This window comes from Lutjanus erythropterus, chromosome 7, assembly GCF_056507025.1.
Source record: "Lutjanus erythropterus isolate fLutEry1 chromosome 7, fLutEry1.hap2, whole genome shotgun sequence".
Taxonomy (NCBI): Eukaryota; Metazoa; Chordata; class Actinopteri; order Lutjaniformes; family Lutjanidae; genus Lutjanus; species Lutjanus erythropterus.
In genome coordinates, this window is record NC_139323.1 from 21306012 (window position 1) to 21321183 (window position 15172).

At 37.9% G+C, this 15172-nt stretch overlaps 1 protein-coding gene across 1 annotated transcript; it reads right to left on the reverse strand.

Moving 5' to 3' along the window:
- Window positions 1-3826: 3826 nt before the first annotated feature.
- Window positions 3827-12963, reverse strand: klhl26 (kelch-like family member 26). Its single transcript, XM_084723192.1, has 3 exons — window positions 12712-12963; window positions 6902-7084; window positions 3827-5868 (listed from the first exon to the last, which is right to left on the reverse strand). Exons 1-3 carry the CDS (start codon window positions 12759-12761, stop codon window positions 4287-4289), a joined length of 1815 nt encoding a protein of 604 aa, XP_084579318.1. The 5' UTR covers window positions 12762-12963; the 3' UTR covers window positions 3827-4286.
- Between the last annotated feature and the right edge of the window lie 2209 nt (window positions 12964-15172).

Here is a 15172-nt window from a genome sequence, read left to right on the forward strand (position 1 = left end):
TTATTTAAAGGAGTTAAACTAGTGCAACTGTAGAGCCTGAGGTGACCCGGTGGTTAAGACACAAAATACTGTATATGATGCAGATCCCTCAGTTCAGTTCAGGACAGAGAGTTATGTTGCATATTATACAGCTCTCTCTTTTTGTTCCACTGTCACTATCTAATGAAGGCAAAATGACAAAAACGTAAAAACTGCAGGTGGTGGTGATGAAATATAGCCTCACTTACTTAAAGAAATAATTACTGGTGATACAGTGACAGCAAATAATAAGAAGAAGCACACAGGTTTGAATAATCTAGTGTATTAGAAGTAAAAAAACTCCCAATAAGACTTTCGGTCTATGTTGTAATCATGTCCTTGTCATCTGGATGATCTATCATCTTGGCTTTAGTTTGAATATGAAGAAAGTTACACATTCAAGCTACAATTGTGAGTCAGACTGTAAGATATTTTGTAAATTCAAGTTATTATATCAGCCTGGTTCATGGTGTAGTTTAATGTAGTCCAATTACTAGTTTAACAACAATGTGCAGTGTTTGGGTGGTAGTTTAACTTTATTCAAATCTCTGTAGTTTTTTTCAGTAGTTAACTACTTCTATGTAGTTTAAGTGGGTTATTTATAAACTACATATTCATGATATTCTCATGACGTTTTTTAATCATACAATATATATCACAATGCCACGGCTCACTGGCCATGGTTGTCACTTAATAATGTCCGCAAGCGATTAAGTGATTTTGATAATCACTTAATGTTTTAAGTCATTTTTCTAATGAAAATGACAAATATTCACTGGTTCTAACTTCTCAGTTTTAAGGGTTTCATGCTTTTCTTTTCACTATAAATGGAAAAATATCTGTTCAAATTAGGACACAAACAGCTAAACCTTTAATATAGTTTTCTCACATCTTTCTCAAACTAGACTTTTCTAAACCAAACATTTCCAGACTCTTTAAGCCTTAATCATCACATCTAAATTCTTATAAATTATTAATGCAATGTCAAATTCCTTTATCAATTTATGTAGTCACTTTTAACTAGCTGTTTATATTAACTTTGCATGTTTTGATCATGATTATTTAATGCTTGCTACTTCCAGAGTAAGGCATCATAAGAGGACTTGTGTAGCTATGAATGTCAAAAAAATGGGTTGTTTCATTTCGGATATTAAAAGATTTTTGGTGAAAATGAGTGATGGTGTAGATGAAACACCAGATTATGTTAAAAATATTTTTTTTCAAGTGGTATACTCAAATTCAAGCATGTTCCTAACTTTGAAAACATAAAAGTTGAATAGTTTAGTTTTTCGTCTTGTTACGTCTTTAGTTTTTTTGTCATGTAATGTCTGTTTTGTATTATTGAATCTCTTTTGCCTTGTTACATCTCTTACGTTGTTTTTCATCTTGTTATGTCTTTTTAGTCTTGTTACATTGTTTTTGTCTTGTTAAAGAAAAATCTACTTGGGAATATCAAAAGCCTTTACAAAACTGAATACCTTTCAACAAAACTTTATTTCTTATGGGCTAATAGTGGCTAAAAAAAACTTAAATTGTGGAAGAAAGCCGAAGCACCCCCCGTAAAATTGTAGATCACGGACCTAACTGACACGCTATACTTAGAGCGGATCAGGTTTGCCCTAAATGATAAACTAAAGCAATTTTCAAAGATCTGGTCACCATTTATCTCTCATCTTGAACAATGCACAAAATGGATAAGTGGGCGTGTTAGATGCGTCCCCCCGCCCCCTTTTTTCCCTTCTTTTCTCTCTCTTCCTCTACTCTCATTCATTTCTCTCTCTTTCATGTCATGTCATTTCTGTGAATACTGTAAAACCTGAAACTGTTTCCTTATTCTGTAAGAATTACAAGTCCTTTCACCATTGCATCTAATAAACAACATTTGAAACAAACAAAAAAAAAATCTACCTAAGTACAGTAACAAAGCATTTATACTTAATTACTTCCCCACCTCTCTTTAACACTAAGCATTTTCCAGACTTTCAAGACTTTGTACAAACCGTGTTTATAAGGTAAGGCTGTGCTTCAGTTGTCTTGTTGTGGATACGTCACGCTATAAAAATAAAAACATAAAAAGCACATGAAGTGTATTTTTAAAACATGATACACCTTTAATAAAGGATGCACATAAAGCTACACAAATGTCTACATTCCCCTTTGACTACAGCAATTGACTTTATATTGCACTTCAATGAGATATCATGTGCTTTTACTGGTACAGGTAAGACAATACAAATACACACTAAGGCAAACAGGAGATGGTTTTAAACTGGACACTCCTCACCATCATGCAGATGGTCACATTTAAAAGGAAAAACAAGAACTTTGAGCTTGCTTCTTCCTCATACACACATTAAGTACATCGATAACTTCAGCAGCAGAACCAGATGTCTGATAAACACAGCTTTGAAAAGTGCAGCAATGCAGTCAAAAAAAAAATAAAATAAAAAAACACGAGCCAGGGTTAGATTTTTTTGACAATTTGAGCAATAGTTTGGCTTTTAAATGTGCATTAATGCAGATCCCCTGCATCCCCTTATTGTGTTAGTCAAGGGACAAAAGCATGAGTGGTACACAACATGTAGCACTTGTTTGACATAAAGAGAAGCACACACTGACATTCCAACAGACACACACATAAATGATTTATGTAGCTGCCATAAGAGAGCCACACTGGTTTGTTATAATGACCCAGAGAACAGATAGTGTGTCAGTAAGGGTTTCAGCTCAGGAAACACAAGGGCAGTAGATATATTAAAAAAATATGGAATAACTGATTCCAAGTTGAAACACAACCACTACTCGTGTTCATTTGTGCAATATTTACTGTGCATTGATATGTGGGTTGTTTACAAGTAAATTTGAGAAGACGTACAATAGTAAGATTTTTGTTGTTATTTTGGTTGTTTGAATAATAAAATGATAAACAATAATAAAACATTCACAACTGTACAATCAAAATGTCCAACATTATAAAGGTTGAGTCTGTTAATACCTTTGCAAACACAAAATTTAACCTCAAAAATGAATTTTCAAGAGACAGTTTGTGCCGTCTGTAACTTAAAGGGATAGTTCGGGTCATTTGGAGTGAGGTTGTAGCAGGTACTTATTCATAGTCAGTGTATTAACTACAGTAGATAGCAGTTGGCACGCCACCAGTTTGGAGAAGCAGCAGGAGTATCAATGTAAGAAGTGAAGCAATGTACTTCTGTGGACAGGGTCAGCAGCAAAACGTATTTTAGCAATCAATGAAAAGGCCCAGAAAAACAATCAATATCAGCTTAAGTGTACACTATATATGAAATATTTTCACAGCTTTACCATGACATGATCAGACAGCTTACATTACATAAGCCAAACACTGCTCTCTCCAAAGCCTTAACTGGCAAAAGCAGTAATTTTTACCTTCTATAACACAGGAGTTCCTAGTCTACCACTGTCCCGATCAGTCAGTTTGTTTGCATTATTAGGTGTCTTCGGTGTTGTAAAGGGTTAGTTTGGATTCCTCTAAATTATCACAATAACACAAACTAACAGATCAAGGCAGTAGTAGACTTGGTTGAATGAGAGAGCAATATTTATATTGTATAATAATGGTTTTTATGTCGGTAAAGCTCTGTCAACAGCAGTGCAAATTCCATGCTGGCACTCCTCTCTGCTTCTTTAAACTGGGGGTGTGTTGGCCATCATCTACTGTAGGCAATACACTGACTACGGAAAAATACCTCATATAACCCCGCTACATATAATCAGAACTATTCCCCAACTTAAGCCCTTGATTGGTAAAACTACAACAGTTAGCAGAATTATGATTATATTTCAAATAAGGAGTGTTAAGTATAAATCTAGGTGATGCTGTTTGAGATAATATACCAATCAATAAATTAGAGAATTCAAACAGGTAATTACACAAACTCAACTCATCAAAATGCATTTGTAAAATACTGATAAACCGCACTGAAAAGTTTGTATCAGTATAATAAAAGTGTCTCAATATTAAGATCTTTAAGAGTGCTCACAGAAAACAAATTTCAAAACAGAATTTGCTCCATTAATTAAGATTTGCCAAAACAAGACAAGGATAAAAAAATAATACATAATAATTAGTAGCTTTTCAGGAGAACACACACACACACACACACACACACACACACACACACACACTCTCAGTCAGTCAATACCTTACATAATGTTCACACCTTGTGTTGACTCAATGGTCAGCAGAAAGAGCACATGGAATAAAATCTTCACAGTCACGGGTCGGATGGTTAGCGTTGTGTGGTGTTTTGTGGAATTATAATTGGTGTACAAGCGATGCCAGCAAAGGATTCTGGGAAGTGCAAATCCCTCTCCCACTCATCTGTCTCTGTGTTGTACACTTGGACGATGCTTGTGACATTGTTCAGGTGCCAGTTGTAGCCCCCGACAATGTAGATCTTCCTGTCCAGTAAGCAGCAGCCGGCCTCAGACTGTCCAGCTCTCATGGGACTGACGGTGGTCCACTGGTCATTCTCTGGAACGTAATACTCGACTGCGAGCACGTCAAAACAGCGGTCCACATGGTCCATGCGACCGCCCAGAGCGTAAACCCGATCCCTGGTGCTAATCATGGCGTGCAACACTCTGGGTTCATTCATGGGAGCTCTGAAGTCCCACTGGTCTGTGACTGGGTCGTAGCAGTGCAGAGTTTTTTTGTCATCCAGTGAGACGCCGTAACCCCCCGAGATGTACAGCTTCTCTCCACAGGGGGTCCCTGCATGACCCCAAATCCTACGTTTTAATGGCTCCACATAAGTCCACTCATTCTTTTTTGGGCAGTAACACTCAACAGATGACAGGCTGCCAGATCGATTGCGCCCTCCGGTGGCGTACAGCTGCCCATGCAGCACGTTGAGCTGAAACTGGATACGAGCCTCCTGTAAGGATTGGATGCGCAGCCATTGGTTCAGATGTGGGTCGTAGCGATAACAGCTGTCTACTGCCCCCTCACCACTGCGGTACTGCAAGTGCTGTCCACCAACTACGTACACAAAGTTATCAAGCACGGCAACACAAGCGTGGCTGCACCCTGCCTCCATCTCTGTCAGCTCCTTGAACTGGCGCGAGGCGATGTCAGGGAGGTGGTACACTTTAGTGCTCACCGTGCGGTCGTTATCGGTGTAGGGCGTCCCACCAAAGGTGATGAGTGACATGACGTCAGAGCGTATGACTGTCCGCGAAGACTGCATCTCATGCTGTCGGAAAGGAAGAATCTGGTAATTGAAGGCCTCGAGGAGATACTGGCGGCACAGCACGTCCTCCACCATGATGTCCACTGTCTGAATGCTGTCCACCAACTCAGAGGAGCGCATGAGCGGGAAGCGCACATGGCAGAGGACGCTGCTGGCTTGAGCCCGGCGAGACTCGTCATACTGGAGCCACCTGATGGCGGCGTGGAAGAGGTCGATCTCGCTACAGTTCTTGAGTTTGTTGCTCTGCAGGAAGAAGACGAGGCGCTCCATGGGGATGTGCAAGAAGTCCTCCTCCTCTGCGATCTGGAGGAAGTGACGGAAGGTAAATGCGTCCACTGACTCTTTGAGGGAAGACAGACTGAAGGTGGTGGCCATCTGGCCGATGTGCAGGCACGTCTCCACGCTCATTGCCGACTTGAGGAACTCCTCGCAGAGCTCCACGACTGGGACCATCTGGAGGAACACAGCTGCCCCGAGGACATCCTGAATACAGTCCAGGTCTAAAGTGACTTCTGAACTGTAGGCAAAGTCAATGATGTGTTTGAGTCCACGGGCGGACAAACCCTTCAGCTCAATGGTATCTTGATTTGACTCCCTCATGCCTCCAGTAAACATTGCTCTGTAACACAAGAACAAGTCAATAAAATACAGGACATTATTTATAAATCTTTTAAATAAGAGGCACTGATTTAAAGTTGCATCAGTTTCATATGACTTTCCATAACTTTTAATTACACCATCCAAGTCTCTTCTCAAATGTTCCATGAAGTCTGGCAGCCATTTCTATTTTATTTTGAACATAAATTCTCCTCTGCTAGCATAATGTAATCAGTAACTTCAGCCACTTCCCTTCCTTTCTCATTTTATTTTGTTTTACTTAATCTGCATTATTATTTTATTATTTATAAACTATTTATTATTTAGCTCCAGTTGGTATAACTGTGTGTATATGTGACATATAGAGCTACAGTATTCTGTTGGTCATTTCAACATTTATCTATCTTTTGTTAAAAAGTGATCATTTGTAGTGATCTCTACAATTTCTATAATGTGTAGGAATTCTGTAAAGTACAATGAAGTACAATGGCTCAGATTAGAGTTGGAGCTATTTCCTCAATTAATTGATCAGTTGTTTGGTTGATAAAATGTCAAAAATGGTAACAAATATTGATCACCGTTTCACAAAACCCTAAAAATCCTTGAACATCTTAATTTGTCCAGAAATGTTGAGTTTACTGTCTGGAGGACTACAGAATTGGGTAAAAAAAATAATTCACATTTGAGAAGCAGAAATCAGAGATTCCACTATTTTTTCTTTAAAAAATGACTTAAACCAATGAATCGATTACCATGACAGTTGGTGATTAACTTAATAGTTAACAACTGACTGATTAATTCTCGTAGCCCTGACTCAGCTCAGACAAAATGAAAGAAAACAGCGTACATGAGTGCATAATTTTGCATTTTCTTTCACATTTCTCCCTCCTTTACCTTCTGCTCCCAACTGAACTGCTTTGACCAAAGCAGATCTGTTTACTGCAGCAAGTCTTACAGTGCACTAAGTGTAAATTGGTCTGGATAAGAGCATAGGCAAAGTGCTTCAAATTTAAAAGGCAAAATGGGCAGTGAGAAGTCTTGTGATTCAGACTAACCTGAAGTAGTCACTACAGGCAGCCAACACAGCTTTGTGGACCTGGAAGCGCTCCTCGTTGATGGCAAGCACGACGTCAAGTAGTTGGCCTTGAGCCCGCAGGACCGACAAGCCCTGGAGGAGGGTGGCACTGTGGCTGGGGGCCGAGAATGTACAGCGCAGGGTACTATTCTTGTTAGCCATACTGGAAAAAGGAAAAAAAAAGCGGCCTTGTCACAATCAGTAAATAAATGGGTCCTTCACTTTTTTCCTAAACTGAACATAGAGATGCTTTAACATAGTATATACTGCAAGAGGCTGTAATATTCTGACCACGCAAGCTGCACAGCTCGAGAATATTAAAACATGATCTAATGTCTGGTGTTAACTCGAGGCGTAAATGCACACAGGAATACTGTGATGGAAATTTAATCTAATCTTCCACATTCAGGGGGGAAATGCAATCTGTAGTCTACAGAGTCTTTGCATTATTGAAGGTGTATCTGCACACAGGAAAGAAACAATACTGCTATGTAGGGACGTGACAATATATCGAATATTGTGATACAGCAATAAAAAAAGAAAACATATCACAGTGTAATGACAAGACTGTGAAAATATGCACCATGATAAGACATGATTAATTGTTTTTATTTTATTCTGTACTTTAGACCCGTACCAACTGCTGCATTGTTTTTGTTTTGTAATTGTACATGCATATTTTCAAAAAACTCATTACAAAAAACTATTCATACCAATTCTTTGCACTTTTTTGTCATGGCTAGCTACTTTTATTCAAAAAAGGAAAGCAGAAGTACTTTAATTTAAAAGGAAAAGCAAATTTGAACAGAAAATGCTGTACACATCACACATTAAATAATAAATCTTATTTTTAAAAAAATGTTCTTTATGAAATTATGTCATTTTTCATTGTTTTTAAGATTGTAATAAGTATCATCTTGTGGACTTATCATCATGGTTTTATTGTATGGTGAATTTTTGGTATCATTACATCCCTATTGCTCTGAGTAGATACGAGAATCTGCAAGTAAGATACATGATCACGGTAGGAGAGTGGTACAAAAACCCACTGCATCGGGGAGAAGTGACATCATCCCCAGGGACAAAAATGTCAAAAAACATTACAAGAAAAAATCCTCATCAAGACTAAAGGTAGAAACTTAACCTGAGAGAGTACTGAGGTCTTCCTGATGTCACTGAACTCAATCACCACAAGCAGAAATTGCATCAGACAAGAGGGACAGACGCAGAAGTCACAGTTATGCTGTGACAGTTGCCATGTTAGTTTCTGTTTGCACTTCCTCTACCAACCTGCTTTGTCAAAAACGACCCAAAAATGGCATCCAATCACATCAACGGCAGATTACAGATGAGAAAAACGCATCTATACACCACATGTAGGTGTAATGGAATGATCCCATTGTTCAAATCCAACAATTCAGATCACAATTAAATACCAGCATTAAGTATTAAATCAAAATAATGGACTAAAGCTCTAAAGCAATTAGGTGAGTACACAGATCAAAAAAACACAATATCCAACACACTCATATTTGTTTGTTTTCTTTACCTTGTGGGCATTTACATCATACATGTGTTTCTTTCAACTGGTCCAAATTTTTTGTTTTTTTGCAACATAACATAACAATATTAGCTTATCACAGATACATCGATATCCGCATATATGTCGTCCAATAAATGCCAAAAAACCTGTCTGCAGTCCTGTCATTCACATAAGGTACTGGTCCAAATACACCATGATATTTTCATTGAATATTATGTCTGAAAAAGAGGAAGGTGTAATTGTGGTTATTATATTTCACGAATCACATTTGAATGGAGCCAGTCCCTGTGCTACAGAGTAAGCCTGTTACATTAAAGGAGTGTTGCATTATGGGTGGTTTCTGGCACTAAGCTAGTGAGTCATTCATATAGTTTTAGTGGCTCTCTTTTAAAATTAAAATTTAAGGGTTTATAGGGTTCTACATTAATTTAAAAAAAAAAAAAAAAAAAAGAAATTTACATGCCAAAGGTCGATTTTTACTTGCCTCTGTACAAATTGTTTTATTTATGAGCAATTATCAAATAATAACAAAGACTTCAGTTAACTGTCATCTTTAATCTAGAGCTGCAAAAGTCTACAAAATTAAAAGATATTCAGTTTAATATGATAATAAATGGAGTAAAACAGGAAGTCACATTTTTGCATAATTCAATACTTTAACCATTAATTAATTATCAAAACAGTTTAGCCTTGCATGGCAGACAGCCATTACTCTTATTACTAAGACATATTTTACATAGTGAAGAGGTATTTTAAGAGCATTTAATGTGCAAAACATAAATACAAAAAAACTCACAACCTTTTCATATTAACACTCATTGTAACCACTGTTGTCTGACATAATTTTTGGATTATCATATTCTGCTTGTAGTCACATTTAAACCTTTTCTTTGGTCAAGCAAAGGGAGAGCTCTACCGGTCACCATGGTATAGTCAAAATTTATACCAGTACACTTTCTATACCATTTACTCCCCTACACTTACTGCTGAGCCCTGAAATTAAGTTTATTTATAATGCACATTTAAAAACTTCGAACCAAAGTTCGACCAAAGTGCAGTAAAATAAAATAATGAGTTTAGAAATATAACAAGGTAAACATCAAGATAGCAGAGGAGTAAATAAGGTAGGAAAACAGACAAAAATATAAAACACTGGAGAATAAAAACTGAGATATATGACCATAAGGACTCTAAAAAGCCTGAGAAAACCTGTGGGTCTTCAGTTTTGCCTTAAAAGGGGAACACATAATTGAAAGGGCAGGCTGTTCCAGTGCTTTGGGACGGCTACAGCAAATGCCTTCTCGGCCTCCCACTTCAGCCTTGATTGAGGGACAGCTAAGAGCAACTGGTCCAAGGATGTGAGCTATCAGGGGTTGGAAAAAGGGCAGAGGAGCTCAGATACGTACTCAGATGCCAGTCCATGCAGCGTTTAAAAAAAAAAAAAAAAGCACCTTATGCAGGCGAGCCATGGATGACTGGTTGATTCCCAAATAGAGGGAGTTTCAGTAATCCAGTTGAGAGGAATATAAGACATTTGGGACAATCTTTAGGCGGGAGAGCTTACAACTGCTCCATGCAACTCTGGTGGAAGAGTTGATTTTTGAATCTCACTCCCGGGCAGTCAAAAACCAGTGCTTTGGGTTGGTGGAACCACAGCTGCCACAGCGAATCAATTCCTGATGACTGAAAACGAAAGAGTCTCTTGACGTCTTTTTGGCAGAAACAGACCGAGGACTTAGCCGTCTTTCAACTGTGTCACAACGTGTCATGGTGAGTAATAAAAAAGACAGTGAAAATTTTCAGAATCATTCAGAAAATAATGTAGAAAACGGCTCTTGGAAACAGTTGGGTTGTCTCATATTTCGGTCAACACAATAGCGTGTTCACTAGAAAACCGTACGAGTTTTTTTTTCAACTGCAAAGTGTCCAGCTCTGTACATATCTTGGTCACAGTCATCCGTTTTTCACAGCAGGCATTTTGACACTGATAGTGAAAACACAGGTGTTACTAATAACACTAACGATGGCTCTATACTACTGTGTCCTGGTAAAGCAGTCCTAGTAGAATCCAGCTATCAACATAGCTGCTGTGAAAAAAACTCTATATACTGAACATCACACAAAAACATGTCTTGAAACCGTACTGGAATGTGACAATATCTACCATGATATTACATGGTTATTTTTATAATTACTTTTATTTTATTTCATTTTGTACAGGGTTTTTGCAGGTTTCAACAAGTTAAATTTAAGACATTTTTAAGACCATTATAAATGCAATTCAACATCTATTTCACTGACACAAAAGTGTGTAAAGCCCACTAGCTGTGTGCTCCAATAAATTCTGACCAGGCTGCAGATTAGTGGTCACTGGTTCCGTGTTGGTTCTGTCTTGTAGTTGTTGACATGTGATCAAGACTAATTTTTCCCAAAAAGCATGTTTAAAAGTGAAACTGAACAACACGACTTTGTAAATGTAATGTTAATTTCATTAATCCAATTAAGGTTTGAGACCTCTCAAAACCATATTTAAAACATTTTAAGAACTAAAATTCTGATTCTTATTTTTTGAGACTTTTTAAGACCCTGTGGACGCCCTGTTTTTAAAAGGACTCCTCCTGATTGCTGCACTGTTTTTGTTTTGCAACTGTACATACATCATTAAAACATTCATTGCCAAAGACAATTCATGACAATTGTTTTACACATGCTCACGTCATGGCTTTATATTTATTTTATAACAGAAGCTTGTAACTAATTTTATACAAACAAAAAATGCTGTACACAGATTTATTTAATAAAAGACATTTTTTAAGTCCTCATTTTTCTTTCTTTTTAATATCGCAATGAATATCATATGCTTGACTTTTTATCATGGTATCGTACATTGAGTTTTTAGTATTGTTTTATCCTTATTATTTACACCTGTGATTTTCCCTGTATGACTGGGCTACTGTGGGAAAACAGCCCAAATGTTCCTATTCTGCACTGTCGATTAATCTGTTTGATTTTTCTCTCAAGTAATCAACTGGTGAAAAATGTCAATCAGTGTTTCCCAAAGCCCAAGGTGACATCCTAAAATGTCTTGTTTCGAACACAGCCCAAAACTACTCAGTTAACTGTCATAGAGGACTAAATAAAACAGAAAATATTCACATCTGAGCAGCTGGAATCAGATAATTTTGACTTTTTCAAAGTAGTTGGTGATTAATTTAATAACTGACAACTATTGCTTAGCCGTTACCGTTGATATAGTATAGACTTTTCAACTCTAGAGTTGCGACAATTTGTCGATTAATCAATTAGATGTTCAACTTTTAAACTAATCACCAGCTACTTCGATAATTGATTTAATGTTTTGAGGCACTGTTTAAGAACAGGATTTCCTAATTCTCTGATTTAAGCTTCTCAAATGCGAATATTTTCTGATTTCCTTAGTACTCTCTGAAAATTGGCCTTTGAGAGACAATAATCACCATTTATCATAATTTTCTGATATTTATGGACCAAGCTATTAATCGATTAATCAAGAAAATGAATGACAGATTAATTTAATAGGTAGCTGCAACTCTATTCATCACTGAAATACTACTACCAGTATCAGCCACAAAAATGCAATATCAACCAGCTTTTGGGCATAACCAATATCAGTCACGTTGTTGTATCTGGTTTTAATAATAATATGGCATGAATGAAAATAAAAACAAGTAAACAGATTGCACGAGCATTTCATTTGCCTTTTTGAGTATTGCAACTTGTTTTTGTTTATTTTCTGCACTTAACTTTGCTTTTGTTTAATTGTTTTACTGTTGCAGTTAAGCAGAGCTAATCATTAACATTGACACTAACTAGGGCAGCAGTACTGCACCAGGATCAGTAAAGAAAGTACTGAAAGTATGAACTTCGCCATTAAAATATAATAAAAGTGCGATACCAAATCGTCAACAAATGTGTTTAAATCCAATTGCAGACTAAGTTGGGTGTGTTTTTTCCTCTTAATGTACAACTGTTTACATCCCTACTGTCTTAACACTACTGGTTATCGATATAAAACACAGGCAGAGTGGACGCCTGGAGGCCCCCGACAACTCCTCGGTGTTTCCTAGAGTCAAGCACCGACGCCGGGACACTCTAGCTGTCTCGAACTGGGCTGCAGTCCCGGAGCTGCGGAGGCGTCCTGCAAGGTAACACCCGAGGTAACCCTCCAACACCGGGTCCTTACCACATCCTCACCCCGCTTCACTCACCTGTTCTGTGGATGTTTGGAAGCAAAATCCCCGCCATCCGACTCCGCCATCTTCTAGCACAGAACAACACGCATATGGCATTTTCATGAATGTTACCAGAAGGTCAACGGCACGATTGGCCTGTTCATGTTGTTTTAAAATTACGGATACAGCCTGTTATTCAGGCACAGACGGAGGACTGCCGTCTGTCTGCGGTCCTACGGCGGACACGATGGTGACCTCTCCTGCAGACTGTTTGTTACACCTCTTTCCTCTGTAGTGACAGTTTATGACCACTGGGAGTCGCCACTGTTACATGTCTTACAGGTGTACTGGTCACTATGGACCCTAACGGGAAAATTTGGCACTTTCCATGTGCACGTCCAGTCAGGTTTGATGGTACATGTAGTCAACTGAAGCAGTAAATTCCTCAGTGGTAACTATTTTGACAAAGTAAACTTAACTCTACCGCTGCAAAACCCTGTTCTGTAGACACCATATTGGACTTCAGCTCATACGTCAACGTCGCCGCCATATTTGACAGGGCAAGACTCGCAGTTAACCAATACAAGTAAGCTGGTAGCTGAAAAATACACCATATAGTTTACATTCCTCAACCAATTTCTTGATTTGTTTTCAATACATTTTGACTTATAGACTCAAGAAATATATTGGAAATATTTGGATCACTCTGAAACTGTTCTGCATCCTCCTGTGCCCGAGCGAATCTGTGACAGGCGCTAGCTAGTACATGTGAAACTTATTGGTGTAATAGCCAAATCTGTTCATGGAAGAATTATTTTCTACAGCAGTTATCTTAGTTACAGCAAGACTGAGCTAGCAAAGCAGTTTTGTGTGTATATGTGTGGTATTTAGTTTGGGAAATCCCACGATCTCCAGAAAACATTAACGTCAAGTTAGCTGGCTGACTCAATAGGGCTTACTAATCGTCTCTGTTGCTCGGTCTTTACTAAGGGTCGGCCTGCCTTCTGGAGTAGTAAAGGAGGTTTCATGACATAGGAGTTCTACTGACATGACTGTTTTCCTCTTATTAGTCAGACCTCATGTAACTGTTTTCTATCCCATGTGGAAAATTGAGATATCACTAGCAAAAAGTTTTGGATTTTGAGAGCAAATTGCTCTCCAACATCAATATGTTTTGATTATTGTTTGCTTATTTTGTTGGTAACCGTTGTATAATTCAATATTACACAAGGGGGTGTGCTTTATGTCAGTATTAGCACTTGAATGATGCTTACGGATCAAGGCACTGCTCTGCTAATAATGATGATAAAAACATGCCCTCTTTAATTCAAGGGTTCATGGGGTAAGATAGAAAAAAAAAAGTTTTTTCCTACTCCATGTAACTCATAAACCCCTGAATATAACACAAGTGATTGAAACTGAGAAATTTGAACATTATTGTGCTTTTTATCTTGAAAAAAATCTCAGCTTCCCCATTTATGTGTATGTGCTCACAGGCCAGTCTTGCCTGATCCAATATGGATAGAATATGGTAACAGGGGCCTGGGCATCCTGGTACATAGGGGCACCGCCAGCAAAGCTCCACGATCAGGAAAACTCATCTTACTTCGTCACTATAGAGAGGCCACTTCTGGTGGACCAGCATGGACCCTAACTTTAAAAAAAATATGAACTTTAGTCAGTGGCTGGAGACAAATTATGTTTTGATCCTGTTTGAATTGTCCCACAAATTAAACTTGTGATGTTTGTCAATTTGCTGTAAAACTCTTGAAGACAGTGAAGACACATAATTAGAAAGACTACACACCCAGAAGTTGTTTAAGGGCAGGCATGGCTTTTTCTCTCCAAAAGTTAGCCTCTGAAGTTACAGCAGAACACCAGTAGAGATGAGATGTCTGGATGCCGCTAAAGCTGTAAATGATCTTTATTTTTTAGTATTACAACCACAAGAGGATTCATATAAAAATGTAAACCTTAACGAAAGAATGGAAAATATTCAAAAGTGAAAATTTCGACTCAGTTCAGTTCAGATCTTCATTGCTCCACAAGAGAAAATCCTTTTCCGATAAAAACATACTTTACCACACACACACACACACACTTTACCCCCAACTCATATGAAATTTAGACAGAACAGTGGTTAGCACCGTTACCAGCAGCAAAAGACTTCACACATTTATGTGCAGCATTTACATGTGAAATGAACTTCACAGAAATTAAAGTAAATGACTTAAGGGTATGAACGGGCGATGAGTAGAACCTGTTATTCATGTGGCACTTTTTGAGTGTTGAAGAATCAAAAAGCCTCAGTAACGACCTTGTAGTGAAGTGAAGGAACATGAGAATATTTAATCTGTGGTCCAAAAGAGTGTAATATTATCCACTATAGCTTTTAACTATGCCATATATCCAACAGTTTCATAAACATGTATTAGACAAAAGAAAAAAGAAAATATTCAGGTAAGTCAGAAAGAATACGTGTCAACTCTTGTGAATG